Consider the following 13055-nt stretch of genomic DNA (forward strand, 5'->3'; position numbering starts at 1 on the left):
CCGTGGGGTGGTCCTGGGGGAGCGGGGCGGGGGCTCAGCCCCCCGCGGGGGGGCGCGGAGTGTATTCCCCCCGCTGCGTGACCCCCGCAACACCCCAGCTGCGTATCCCCAGCATCCCCCTCCCCGGCTGCGTGTCCCAGCAGTCACCCCGCTGCGTGTCCCCCACAGCACCTGTCCCCAGCAAAACCCCAGCTGCGTGTCCCCAGTATCCCCCCCGCGACTGCGTGTCCCCAGCATCCCACTATGCCCACCCCTCCTCGGCGCTGCCCCAAGTCCCCAGCATCCCCCTCCCCCCCGACTGTATGCCCCCAGCATCTCCCCCCCACCGCCTGCGTGTCCCCAACACCCCCCCACCGCCTGCATGTCCCCAGCATCCCCCCCTGCTGCGTGACCCCATCAACACCCCAGCTGCATGTCCTCAGCCAGCATTCCCCTGCCTGCGTGTCCCCAGCGTCCCCCCTCCCCGGCTGCGTGTCCCCAGCATCCCACCCTGGTTGCAGTGTCCCCACCAGCCCCCCGCCCGATGTCCCCAGCACCCCCCACTCGGGATTGTCCCACGTCCGCAGTGCCCCCACCCCCGGGACTGTCCCCTGAATCTCCAAACCCCCTGTACCCTGCCTGCTCCCCCCACACCTCCCCGGGGTTGCCCCATGTTTCAGCATCCCCCACCCCGGGCTGCCCCTGCATCCCCAACCCCCTCCTACCCTGCCTGCCCCCAGGGTGCCCCCCATCCCCCCTGCCCCCGTGCCCCCCCCATCCCCCCCCCCCCGGCCCCGGCATGGCACCCAGCCCTGCGGGTCAGGCTGTTCCCTGGAGTGCCTGGGCAGGGGGGGACACCGGTAACCCGACCGGGGCTGCACGCTGCCGCCCTGACCTTTTGGGAGCCCTCCTCTGCTACCCACTTCACAGCCCTCCTCGGGGCGGGGGGGCCCCTTCAGCCCCATGGGTCCTGGGGCCCAGCACAGCCTGGCCAGGGCCCCCTGTGAGCCCCCTCGGCAGTGTGGGCATTGGAGTGGGGGGCACCCCTGTGCCAGGTCCCGCTTGCCCCCCCCTCCCTTCCCCACACAGGCCCGCGGCTATTTTGGGGCAGGGGCTGGGTGCCAGCACTGACGAAGGGTGCCACAAGGAGCTGTCCCCAGTTGGAGGGGGGGGGGACACAGGCTGGCACATCTCCCAGGACAGGCCACTGGCCACTGTCCCTGCCTTGGCTGGGCACGGGTGCTCCCCCGCTACCCCTGCCCAGGGGGTCTGGCAGAGCCCAAATCCGCCCTAGATCCTCCTGGGACCCCCATGGGCCAGGGCCAGCTGCTTGGTGGGCTGGAGAAGGCTGAGCTGCTCAGAGCTGGGGGGAAAGGGGGGGCCCATAGAGCTGCACCCCAGGGTGGGGAGAAGGTCCGGGCTGCACTGGTCACCCAGGGTCTGCGCTGGGGCCTTGCAGGTGTGTGCAGGGCAGCATGCACCCGAGGACCCCAGAGCCCCCCAGGAGACACCCCCACTAGCCCCAGAGCTGGGGCCACTCCCTGGTGATGCTCTGTGGCCGCTCTGAGCTCCTGGACCTTGTCCCGTGCCCACAGAGCATGGGGGTCTCGGGGGCTTTGGGGGTGTCCACAGGGATTCAGCAGAGGAGGTGGCAGTGAGTGTCCAGCATCCTGGGGATTCCAACATCCCTGCCTGCACCCCTGCCTGTATCCCTGCCAGCATCCCAGCCATGCTGCTGTTGGCTCCTCCCTGCTCCAGCGCCTTTGTCTACATGGCTGTCGTGCCCCCCCCCCCCCCCCCCGCCCCATCCCCGTCCCTGTCCTCGTTGTCCCCCCACTGCAGTGCCCACAGCCCTCCCCAGGCCCCAGCTACCACCAAACCACCAACAACTGAGTCAAAATTTTGGGGACTGTCGTGGGGGGGGTGGTGAAGACCCCCAGAGCAGGGGGGGGGGCCCTTGGTCCTGGCTGCTGGTACCCCAAGCCCTGTGTACCGGCTGGCCTGCCTCCACCCCCCCACCCCCAGTCCATGAGCCCTGAGCAGGAGGGGAGGGGGACAGGGATAAGGTCCCCCAGGCCTGGGCGAGGGGGGACAACGGGGAGTGGGGAGTGGGATGCAGGATGGGGGGAAGGAAGCCTGGCGGTGCTTGGGGAAAATTTCTATGGTTCACTGAGCGGCAGGGCCGCGGGCGGCTGCGGGCTCTCCCCAGGTGCACGTGGCAGGGGGGCAGCTGGTGGGACCCCCCACCCCGCAGCCCAGGGGTAAGCCCCAGGCACCATGGTGGGGGTGATACCCCCGGGATGTGGTGGGGGTTCTCTGGAGGAAAAGCGGCTCCAGTTTCATTGGGTGAGGAGCTGGGGGTCAGCCACCGTGGGGTGTGGGGTGCTCAGTGCAGGGCCCCCGCCAGGGGGGCAGGGGTCCTCAAAAAGCTCAAGTGCTGCTGGAGAGCCCGTGCCAGAGTGGGGGCAAGAGGGCAAGGGGACCCCTACCCCCGAGGGGCGGGGACAGCGTCGGGTGCAGAGGGGACGGTGGGAAAGGAACTGAGTAAGGGTGGGCTCTGCTGGGGGACACACGCAGGTGCTGCACCCCTCCTCCGGACACGGGACCCCCAACAGCTCGGGGTCCTACGGCACTGGGGCGGGGGGGTGGGAGGGGCATTTTTAGGGTGCAGCCGGGGGTCGTGGGTATCCGGCTCCCGCCGGGCCCCGCACTCGCAGGGCGGCCCCGCAATACCTTGGGGACCCCCGGGGTGTGTGTGGGGGTTACTGCAACCCAGCACCCTGCGGGGGCAGCACCCGGGGGGCGAGGGGCGTGCAGCGCCTGGGAGGGTCCGGGGCGGGGGGCTGCAGTCTGGCAGCCCTGCCCGGCCGGCGCGGGCAGGCAGGAGCCTAAGGGGGGGGGGAGGGGGCGGGCAGGGACCCCTGCGGGGCCGGACAGCCCCTCGCCGGGCGGAAGCGATCGACTGCCCAGCTGCAGGCGGTGCGGAGTCATTGCTGGCACGCTGACCAATCAGAAACGGGGCCGCAGGGGTGAAGCCCGCCCCTCTCTGCACGATGGCCAATCAGCGGGAGCAGGTGGGCGGGGCTAGGCGCTGCGCTGAGGCCGCCGCGGGGTGTGGGCGGCGTGCGCCGGGGGCTCATGGCGTTGCGCAGGGCGCTGGGCGCCGCGGGGCGCAGGTGAGGGCACCCCGGGGTGGGGGTTCTCCGGGGTGGTGGCACCCTGGGGACGGGGTGCAGGGGAAGGGGTGCGCACAGGGGTGAGCACGGCGGAGGCTGCACCTTCAGGATGGGGCGGCGGGAGAGGGGGGCACCCCTGCACTCTGCCTGCTTGGCAGGTTGCAGGGGAATGGGTGCAACCTTGGGGTGGGGGGTGGGGATGGAGAAAGAAGAGCTGCACCCCTTGCTCTTGGGGGAAGGCACAGGGAGGGGGCTGCACCCCCGTGGGATGTGTGTCTGTGGGGTGCACGGGGAGGCGTCCCGGGGGGTGAACGGGGGGGACTTAGAAAATCTGTCCTCATGCCTTAAGCAGTGCTACTGCCGGAGCAGGGCAGAGATGCTATTAGCAGCCTCTCAGCCCCATGGCGGGGGGGGGGGGATGGTGCGGATAGGGACACCCCCCCCTCCATGGGGTGCGGATAGGGATCCCCCCCTCCATGGGGTGCGGATAGGGACCCCTGCTCCATGCCCCCCATTGCAGGTGGGCGCGGCGCCTCTGCTCCGCGGCGGGGGGGGACACCATCTTCGCCGTGTCGTCGGGGCAGGGCCGGTGCGCGGTGGCCGTGATCCGCACCAGCGGCCCGGGCAGCTGCGGGGCCCTGCGCTGCCTCACCGGGCGGCGGGAGCCACCCCCGCCCCGCCTGCTGGCCCTGCGCCGCATCCGCGACCCCGCCACCGCCGAGACCCTTGACCGCGGCCTCGTCGTCTGGTTCCCAGGTGGGGGTCGGGGGGCGTCCCGGTGGGCGGTGCAGGGAGGTCCCAGTGCGCGTGGTGCTAGGGAGGGTCCCGGTGATGGGGGGGTTCCCGGTGGGCGGTGCTTGGGGATTTCCCGGTGTTTCCCGGTGCGTGTTGTGCCGGGGATCCTGGTGCCCGGTGCTGGGTGTCTTGGCGCCTTGTGCTGGGGGTCCTGGTAGGGCATCCTGGTGAGTGGTGGTGGGGATCCTTGGTGGTGGGTCTCAGTGGCCAGTGGTGGGTCTTGGTGGATGGTGGTGGGGATCCTGGTGCATGGTGGTGGGTTTCGGTGCCTGGTGGGGGTCTCAGTACCCAGCGGGGGTCTTGGTGCCCGGCACAGGCAGGGCTGAGCCCCTCTTGGCTTCCCTGGCACCGTGTAGTGGGCTCAGCATGGATGCCCATGGGGATGCTCCTGATTCAACTCTGGTCCCTTTGCACCGCTCCTGTATAGCTGCAGTACAGCTGCTAGTGTGTGTGGGTCTCTTCTGAGTCCCCCAAAATCCCTGGGGGGTCGAAGCACGCGTGCTGCCACAGGAGGGGAAGGGATGGGGTGTGCCGGATGCGGCTGGGGGTGAGCTTCCAGTGGTGGGCTCAGCCAGCACCCATCCAAGCAATGTCCCGGCTCTGCAGGTCCCCACAGCTTCACCGGGGAGGACTGTGCCGAGCTGCACGTGCACGGGGGGCCGGCGGTGGTGAGCGGGGTGCTGCGGGCACTGGGTGAGGCTCCCTCCTCCTCCCCTCCCCTCTGGTCCTGCCCCTCAGGGTGCTGCTGGAGGGTGCCCCCTGCTTGGGGAGGGGGGCTCACTGTGGGGCTGGCAGGGCGCTTGCCTGGGCTGCGTCCCGCCGAGCCGGGGGAGTTCACGCGCCGAGCCTTCCGCCGTGGGAAGCTGGACCTGACGGCGGTCGAGGGGCTGGGGGACCTGATCCGGGCGGAGACAGAGGCGCAGCGGCGGCAGGCACTGCGGCAGATGGAGGGTGAGCTGGGCCGGCTCTACCAGCGCTGGAGCGAGACCCTCACCCAGGTACGGATGGCAGTCGGCTGCCTGGAGTCCTCTGCTGGTGCATGGTGGCTTGGGGACATGATGCTGGGCTGTTCTTCCTGACCCTCCCATCCCACTCCAGGCTCTCGCCCACCTTGAAGCCTACATTGACTTCAGCGAGGATGACAATGTGGAGGAAGAGGTCTTGTCCCAAGGTGAGGGCTGATGGGGTGGGGGGAGGTGCTGAGACACCCTGTCCCTGCTGTCCCTCCCCACCATGTCCCCCTGTTCTGTCCCCACAGTGGATGCCACCGTGCGGGCGCTGGAGCAGGAGATCGGTGCCCACCTGCAGGACGGGCGGCGTGGAGAGCTGCTCCGCGGGGGGGTCCACACTGTCATTGCCGGCCCCCCCAACGTGGGCAAGAGCAGCCTGCTCAACCTGCTGTGTGAGCGGGGCGCGGGGGGCTGCTGGCAGCCTGGACGAGGCTCCCCCTCCCTGAGGACAGCAGCCCACCGTCCGTCCCCGATGCCCAGAGGGCAGGGGGTCCCTGGCACTGTCCCCTGAGCCCTGTCATGTCACACACACCGCAGGCCAGCGTCCAGCAGCCATCGTGTCGCCGGTGGCAGGGACGACGCGGGACGTGGTGGAGGTGGCCCTGAACGTTGGTGGTTACCCACTGGTGCTGAGCGACACGGCCGGGCTCCGTGATGCTACCGACCCTGTCGAGCAGGAAGGGGTCAGCCGTGCACGGGACCGGTGAGGCTGGGGGGTGGCCAGTCTGGGGGTACCCCCTGCTGCAGGGGCTGGGATGGCTGGGAGGTGGCAGATGTAGCCCCTTGCCCTACGCTGTTGCCCCCTTCCCCAGGCTGCAGCAAGCAGACCTGGTGCTGGCCGTGCTGGATGCCACGGCGGTGCCCACCGAGCCGGCCGCCTTGGGGGCTGCCCTGGGGTCCCTGCTGCCCCCCACCTCCACTCCCTGCATCCTGGTGCTCAACAAGGCTGACCTGCTACGGGGGGGCCAGGGGGCCCTGCATGACGCCTGTACCCGGGGGGACACCTTGCCCCCCACCATCCTCTTCTCCTGCAAGACGGGCGAGGGGCTCGATCACCTCCTGGAGCTGCTGGCACGGCAGCTGGCACAGCTGTGAGTATAGGGGGGAACGCCGGCCACCCTGTCCTGGCCGGGGGGGTGCTGCAGGCTGGTTTCTTGCCCCCCCAGGTGCGGGGACCCCCTGGCAGGCTCGCCCAGCCTGACGCAGAGCCGGCACAGCCTCCACCTGGGTGACTGCGTGGCAGCACTGGTGCGGTATGGCCGGGAGCGCCGGTGGGACCTGGGGCTGGCGGCCGAGCAGCTGCGGTTGGCACGGCGGCATCTGGGTCGCATCACCGGCCACGTGGGTGCCGAGGACGTCCTCGACATCATCTTCAGGGACTTTTGTGTTGGCAAGTGAGGAGGGCAGCGGGGGTCCCCCCGACTGCCAGTGTTGAGGACCGTGGGCAGGGGAGCTCTTGGCTCCATGCTGGTATTAAACCGTGGTGCCTTTGGCAGCTCTGGTGTCGTTCCCCTTCCCTGGTCCCCAGTGCCGTGGGGCTTGGTGTCCCTGTGCTGGGCTGTAGTGTTTTCCTAGCCGGAGGGATCGTGACCTGAGCCCCAGACATGGAAAAAAACACTGGGAGCGGCCCTGTTTCCTGGCCAGGAGGACAAACAAGGAGCTGGAGCAACTGGAAGGGAAAAGTCACCCTGACCTCCCCCTGGGGCATCCCCCTCCACACCGTGGAGTGGGGGATGCGGGGCTCAGCGTGTTGGCGGGGCTTATCCTTGCACCCACAGCCGTAGAGATGCAGCGCTGGGTACTTGGGACCCCTAGGGTCCCCAGCTTGGGGAGCTGTGGGATCCCCCCAGCGCTTGCACTCAGCACCGAAGATGGGGGTTTCCCAGGGACTTTGCTCTCCCCCCTGCCCCATCTGGGGCTCCCAGGCTGCAGATGTGCCTGGTGGTCCAAGATTCTTTATAGTGAAGCTCCAGGAAATCCTCTGGCACCGAGCAGATCCCCCTGGTCCCCCAGCCAGGCTGTGCAGGGGCAGCTAGGACAGCGGGGAGCCCCTCTGTCACCCCGATCCCACCCTGCCACCGTGCTCTTCCAAGGGCTGGGCAGGGATGGGGGGACCCAGTGATATCCCCCTCCTCTAGCAGCAGAGAGTGGTGGGAGCATGTGGCTCCCTGTATCCCAGGAGGGATGTGGCTTGCGGGACCCAAATGGGATCTGGGGATGCTGGCTGGGGATGGGGGCACGCTGGGAGCACTGCATCCCCCTCCCGGGGAGGGGATGGCGTGCAGGCAGCCCGGCAGGCAGGAAAGGCCTTAGGGACAGGAAGGAGTGGGAAGCACGGTGTATCAGCCAGTGGCAGCTGGTGATTAATCACCACACTCTGGCCCCACGCCCCGGTGTGCCGAGGGGGGCTCGATGGCAGGATGGGGCTGCCAAGGCTCGGCGGCTCTGGGCTTCCTGCTCGCTCAGCCTTGTGCGCTTCCCGCCCCAAAGGGGCATGTGAAGCCAGGATGGGATGTTCCTGCTCCCCGTCCCGGCCGTGGCCTCTGCACACCCCCCCCCCATAGGCATCCAGACACACGTGCAGCGAGCTGTGTTGGTGCTCAGAGCTGGATGTATTTACAGCTGCCAACCGCCCCGTCTCCAAGTGTATAGGTACATGCATAGGGGAGGTGAGCATGCGGGAGGGGATGAGTGCAGGGACTCGGGGAGGGGGGGTGGGGTGGTCCTGGCTCCCGCGGTGCTGGCAGCCCCCCACCCGGGGCAGGGGGAGGACAGTGGTGGTGCTGGCTGTTCACTCCCAGTCAGGGTTTGCCATCCGTGCCATGGGAAGCACCTCCCGGGCTTGTTCTTGAGCCCCTCGCCGCCATTTTCCGTGCACTGCTCAGCTGTTAGCTACTGCAGAGAGGGCAGGATCAGGCCCTCACCCCAGCACTGCTCACTCCCAGCCCCCTATGCCCCCCTTTCCCAGTGGAATCCCTCACCTGGGGTCCTTCAGGGCGGACGCGAACTGCTCCGTGATCTTCTGTGCCATCCGCTGGATCTCCTCCATGTTGATTTTGCCTGGTGGGATGGAGCAATAGAATCTGAGCTGGGTAGCAGTGGGGATGGTGACCCCCAACATGAGGGGGGGGGAGGGGGGCATCCCACAGTGAGCCCCCTACCCAGAACTCACCCATGTTCCCAAAGATGCGCTGGTTCCTCAGAGCATCCATGTAGGAGCCCGTGCTGGTGAAGGGTCCCAGTCGCCCGCTGCTCCCCGGCACCCGCGAGCCTGTGATGTCGAAGAAGGTGTCTATCTGTGGAGGAGAGCGGGTGGTGGCAGTCAGTGCTGGCACCTCTGGGTGAAGGGGGTCTGAGGGTGCTGCAGCGGCTTGTGCCTGCCCGGGGTGCACCCGCAGCTGTGCAGGATTGTGTTTGCAAAAGAAAGATGCACCTGCGAAAGTGCATGTGCAAAAGAAAATGTGTGTGCAAAAGGGCGTTTGCAGAAGTACATGTGCAGAGGAAAGATGCGCATGCAAAATTACATGTGCAGAAGGATGTATGTGTCCAGCCCTGTGTGCTACCGGTGCAGCTGCGGAGGGTGCTGGGGGATGTCCCTGCACCCCAGCAGCTCCCTCACCTTCGAGCCCATGCAGATATTCAGCTGCTCCTTGAAGTACACAGCCTGCGCAGCGGCTCTGCTTTTCTCCTCCAGCTCCTTGCGGAGCTGCTCCTTCTCCGCCAGCAGCTTCTTCTTCTCCTCTTGGCCACCCTTGAGCTGTGCCTCAACTTTCTGCAGCTGCTTGTCCAACTCCTGCTTCTCTTTGGAGCAGTTGGTGTGACACTGGACCAGATTCATGTCACAGAAGCTTTTCTCCATGTAGTTGGTCTCCCATTCCTGCTGCCGGAGGAAAAGCTCCTCTGTTCGCTGCGTCAGCCGGCTGATCTGCTCGTGGACGGCGCTGCAGCTGTACGGGCTGACCATGTCCTTGATGCGCTGGAAGATGTAGTTCATGTCAGACTTCAAGGAACTGCATTCCCGCTTCAGCAGCTCCAGGTTGCTTTTGGTGGGCTTGTAGATGGCCTTGGTGGTCAGCAGTTCCCACTGGCAGTTCTCCTGCTCCTGGGTGGCTTTGGTCAGCATGGCATCCACTTGGCGGCATTTTTCCTCCACCTCCTTCTTGGCCAGGGTTTTCTGGTCCAACTGGTGTTGCAGCAGCACCCTCTCGGCTGCAGGGTTGCGGGGGCACAGAATTAGGGTACGTGGTTTTCCCCCCCTCATGACTCCCACCCCACATCTCAGGGTAATAACCCTGCCTAGCCCAGGGAGAGGGCAGACCCCCCCATGCTGGCTGTGGTGGGTGCCAGAGAGGTGCTGGGGGTCTCCGGGGGGCTGGGAGGGGGAGTGCCCAGGGTGGGGGGGCAGGTGTGTGTGGGTCTCTTACCGCTACAGTTGGCGTCGATGCGGCTACGGTTCATTTGACACTCATCCAGCTTTGTTTTCTGGAGGAAGATGATCATCTTCATAATCTCCTGCAGTTGAGATGGAGGGAGGAAGAGGAGTAGGTTCAGAGCGTCCTGTAAAGACCCCCCCCCAGCATCACTGTGCTCCCTCCCAGGTGCTGGTGAGAGCACTGGGGGCTGGTGGGGGCAGCGGATGAGGAGGAGGGCTGCGAGACTGGAACCCCTTTGGCCAACAGCTGCTGTCTGGATGCCAGGGCTGAGACCTGCCTGGGCCTGGGGGGGGGACACATTGGCATCACCGGTGGGCTCTGCCACCCCCTGCCCTCTTGTCTGCACCTGCTGATGCTCGCAGAGCTGAAGGGGGCTGCAAGAAGCTGGGACCTCACAGCACCCCTGGGTGCATCTCTGCCCCCAGTACCCAGGGGGCTTTGCCGTCCCTCCCTGGGGAGGGGGTGTCTCACCGTATTGATGGAGTTGGGTGCCTGGGTGCTATTGCACTTATCCAGGTCCCGTTGCACCTTCTGGGTGAGGACCTGCAGCCCTTGCTTCTCCTTGAGGGTGGCGTTGAGGGTGCGCGTCAGGTTCAGGTTCCTCCCGCTGAGGGTGATGATCTTGTTGTAGCGATCCTGCAGCTGCTGCTCCAGCAGCCGGAGGTGCGTGTCGGTGCCCGCCTGCGCGTTGCCGTACACCATGAACAGCACCAGCCCCAGGATGATGAGGAACTGAATGAGAGAGGTGAAGAGGAAGATGTACTTCACATAAAACCCGCAATCTCGCTTGGGCATTGCTTCCTTGGCCTCCAGACCAAACTTGGCCATGGGGTAGCTGCTCTTCTCCATCCCGCTGATGCTCTGTGCACCCCACCCCACGGCGGTCCCTTTCAAGGGCGCCGTGCCGGGGCGGAGCTCGCTCTCGCCGCCGTGTTTATATTGCTCTATCTAATATTTCCTTCTGCTGGGTTCCTTCCTGCCTCTCCGGATGCCTTGGACAGGCCACGTTATCGCGACCCAGCTTCTGTTTGCAGGAGGACTATTGTTCCTGGTTGCTAACAGACGGGGGCGAAGTCTGGGACCTCAGTCCCCCACCCCAGACTGGTGGTCCCCTGGGACCAGCTCTCACCCTGAAATAGACCCGGGCATGGCGGGTGCCAGGGATGCCCGGGGAATGAGTCCGCAGGGGCAGCAGGGTGGTCTGCGGCTGCTGGTGCTCGCTGGTGGGTGATAGAGGGGGATCCCACCACCTGCACTGGGCACCCCGGGTTGGTCCTGGTGTCACATCCTCGTGGTGAGACAGTGGCGTGTGAGTCACCGCTGGACCCAGCTGCTTGCCAGGTCGGTGGCACGAAGGGAGTGATGCTCCACATCTGCTCTCCTGCACCTTGCAGGCAGCTTGTGGGCAGGGGAAGGATGCAGCTGTGGGGTGGGCTGGGGCATGTGGGGTTGTGGGATGAAGCCACCTGTAGGAACCTGCAGCTGTTGTACCCATGGGTGCTGTCACTCTGCAGAGCCACCATCCTGCCGTGGGGCCTGGGGAGCTGATTCTGGTCTCTGTGCCTTGCTGGGAACATCTCTGCTGGGCAAGGAGCAGCTGGTGGAGGGGGGCAAGGGGCAAATCCAGACCTTTCTGTGCCCATCTGCAGCATGGCTGGGTCCCCCGGCTGCTGAGGAAGCCCTGACTGAGCACAAGGAGCGCAGTGGCCCCAGCCCCGTGCAGGGATGGCCACACATGCCAGCATTGCTGCCACGGTGGCCCAGAACCATGGGTTTGCAGCCATCTCCCCCATCGCACTCCAGGTCTGGGGTCCCCTTTGCACCACACTGGGCTGAGGGGTGAGGGGTGGGGGTGAGGGCTGGTTTGGGGACAGGCTGGGGACACGGAGGGGGCTCCTCAGTGCAAGGAAAAGGGGTCTCATTGGGTGCAGGCAGCACTGTGGCGGGGACTGGAGGGAGGGGGGATGCTGCCTGTCGGACCCTCAGCACCAGTGACCACAAACCAGGGCTGGGCTGAGCTGGACCATGCTCAGATCCTGGCCACGGCCATTACCACCCTGTCCCCATCCCTCAGGAGCCCTGGGCTGCAGTGGAGGGGCTGGCTGTGCCCAGGACCCCCCCCCAGCTCTGCAGGATACCCAGCCTGGGCTGGGGGGGGCTGGCTGGGGGGGCCGAGGCGTGAGGCTGCACCAGGCACTGACCCCGAGCCTCTCGCTGTTTCCTGCCTTCTGGCTGCGTCGCGGTCCCTGGAGACCGGGAAGTGTCTGTGATAGCCGGGATGGTGTCGGTCCCGAATCCATTCTCAGCTACTGCTGTTTCCTTCCTGAGCTGCAAATAACAGTGAGTCACCCCTGGCCCCACCAGGGATGCTGCCGGGGCTCTGCTGGACCCCTGGCCCTGGCGCTGGCCCTGGGACCCTGGTGCGCTGGTGGCTTTGCCAGTTGGATGCTCCCGCCAGCAATCCACCCAAGGGCTCCTCACAGCCTCCTGGGGTCAGCAGGAATCCCGATGGGGCAACTGCCCCCCACGGTGCTGCAGACCCACCCTCTGTCCCATTTTCCAGTTAGCACCCCTCCTATAATTAATCCTTCCTATGCCAAGGGCTCATGTTGCGTTGAGGTCGGGCCATGGGAACGGCTGTGCCTTGTTGCCCTCCCCATCCCAAACTGCTGCAGGGCTGGGGTCTCTGCTCTGGGACCACCAGGTCTGGGGTGCAGGAATGGGGCTGGTCCCCCCACAACAGGCTCCACAGCCCGAGGAGCCCCGGCCTGGGTGGAGACCTCCTTGCAGAGACACTTCAACCTGGAAAGCTGCCTGCCAGCACCCTCCCTGCCCCCTCCCAAGCTGGGGGGCAGTGGGGGGCATGGGGTGCGATCCCCCATGAGGGGTGCAGGCAGGAGGAGGCCGGATGCCTGTGAGCAGCCTGCCTGCCCTCTGCACAGGATATTGCAGCAGTGACAGCAGGAAAATCTGCAACTTTCCTGGAAACTTTCTTCAAAGCGGATCAAAGATGCTGGGAAGCGACTGCAGAACAGCAGCATCTGCTGATCCCTGTCCCCCCATCCTCAACTCGGCCCCTCATCCCCGGCCAGGCCCCCCAGGGTGTCTTTGGGGTCCCTGGCAGAGCCGGGTCCTGCCCTGGCAGCCGCTGGCCATCGCGGTGGCAGAGCCTGGTTAAAGCCCTGGGATGTGTGTGATGCCCAAGCGGGGCTGTGGGGATGGCTGGGCTTGGCTCGGGGGGACAGCTGGGCTTGGGGGGCATGGCTGCGACTGGGGGGGGGACATGACTGGGCTCAGGGGGATGGCTGGGCTTGGGGGCCATCACTGGGCTCAGGGGGGACATGGCTGGGCTCAGCTCAGGTGGATGGCTGGGCTCAGGGGGGACATGGCTAAGCTCAGGCAGGCATGGCTGGGATCAGGGACATGGCTGGGCTTGGGGGATGGCTGGGGGGGACATGGCTGGGATCAGGGACATGGCTGGGCTTGGGGTATGGCTGGGGGGGGACATGGCTGGGATCAAGGACATGGCTGGGCTTGGGGGATGGCTGGGCTCAGCTTGTGGGGGGGACATGGCTGGGTTCGGGGGGGCATGGCTGAGCTCGGGGGGTCATGGCTGGGATCAGGGACATGGCTGGGCTTGGGGGGACTGCTAGACTTGGGGG

At 66.5% G+C, this 13055-nt stretch overlaps 3 protein-coding genes across 4 annotated transcripts; 2 read left to right on the forward strand and 1 right to left on the reverse strand.

Annotated features, from left to right (window-relative positions):
* The first annotated feature begins 3064 nt into the window (after positions 1-3064).
* GTPBP3 (GTP binding protein 3, mitochondrial) lies at positions 3065-6521 on the forward strand. Its single transcript, XM_055708000.1, has 9 exons — positions 3065-3155; positions 3676-3911; positions 4557-4643; positions 4746-4948; positions 5049-5121; positions 5209-5352; positions 5498-5663; positions 5773-6051; positions 6127-6521. The coding sequence occupies exons 1-9, from the start codon at positions 3118-3120 to the stop codon at positions 6356-6358; spliced, it is 1458 nt and encodes a 485-aa protein (XP_055563975.1). The 5' UTR covers positions 3065-3117; the 3' UTR covers positions 6359-6521.
* Positions 6522-7549: 1028 nt separating this feature from the next.
* On the reverse strand, positions 7550-10274 carry PLVAP (plasmalemma vesicle associated protein). 2 transcript variants are annotated; one of them, XM_014284234.3, is made up of 6 exons: positions 9865-10274; positions 9385-9472; positions 8580-9169; positions 8133-8256; positions 7942-8020; positions 7550-7852 (listed from the first exon to the last, which is right to left on the reverse strand). In XM_014284234.3, the coding sequence occupies exons 1-6, from the start codon at positions 10240-10242 to the stop codon at positions 7849-7851; spliced, it is 1263 nt and encodes a 420-aa protein (XP_014139709.1). In that variant the 5' UTR covers positions 10243-10274; the 3' UTR covers positions 7550-7848. The 2 variants fall into 2 exon arrangements, with proteins under 2 accessions (XP_014139709.1, XP_005444406.2); XM_005444349.4 differs by having other exon boundaries at positions 7550-7855; positions 9865-10273.
* A 125-nt stretch (positions 10275-10399) lies between these two features.
* Positions 10400-12645, forward strand: LOC129735903 (uncharacterized). The gene is made up of 2 exons (XM_055708026.1): positions 10400-10734; positions 11043-12645. The coding sequence occupies exon 2, from the start codon at positions 11419-11421 to the stop codon at positions 12349-12351; it is 933 nt and encodes a 310-aa protein (XP_055564001.1). The 5' UTR covers positions 10400-10734; positions 11043-11418; the 3' UTR covers positions 12352-12645.
* The last annotated feature ends 410 nt before the right edge of the window (positions 12646-13055 follow it).

The sequence above is a fragment of the Falco cherrug genome, chromosome 4 (genome assembly GCF_023634085.1).
Source record: "Falco cherrug isolate bFalChe1 chromosome 4, bFalChe1.pri, whole genome shotgun sequence".
Taxonomy (NCBI): domain Eukaryota; kingdom Metazoa; phylum Chordata; class Aves; order Falconiformes; family Falconidae; genus Falco; species Falco cherrug.

Excerpts from the sequence above, each read along its gene's own strand:
- GTPBP3 (XM_055708000.1), top strand. The coding sequence starts at position 3,118 with ATGGCGTTGCGCAGGGCGCTGGGCGCCGCGGGGCGCAG. Across the intron at positions 3,156-3,675 it reads CTGGGCGCCGCGGGGCGCAG|GTGGGCGCGGCGCCTCTGCT; the intron begins GTGAGGGCACCC and ends CCCCCATTGCAG. Across the intron at positions 3,912-4,556 it reads CCTCGTCGTCTGGTTCCCAG|GTCCCCACAGCTTCACCGGG; the intron begins GTGGGGGTCGGG and ends CCGGCTCTGCAG.
- LOC129735903 (XM_055708026.1), top strand. The coding sequence starts at position 11,419 with ATGCTCAGATCCTGGCCACGGCCATTACCACCCTGTCCCCATCCCTCA.
- PLVAP (XM_005444349.4), bottom strand. The coding sequence starts at position 10,242 with ATGGAGAAGAGCAGCTACCCCATGGCCAAGTTTGGTCTGGAGGCCAAG. Across the intron at positions 9,473-9,864 it reads CACCCAACTCCATCAATACG|GAGATTATGAAGATGATCAT; the intron begins GTGAGACACCCC and ends TCTCAACTGCAG. Across the intron at positions 8,257-8,579 it reads ATATCTGCATGGGCTCGAAG|ATAGACACCTTCTTCGACAT; the intron begins GTGAGGGAGCTG and ends TCTCCTCCACAG.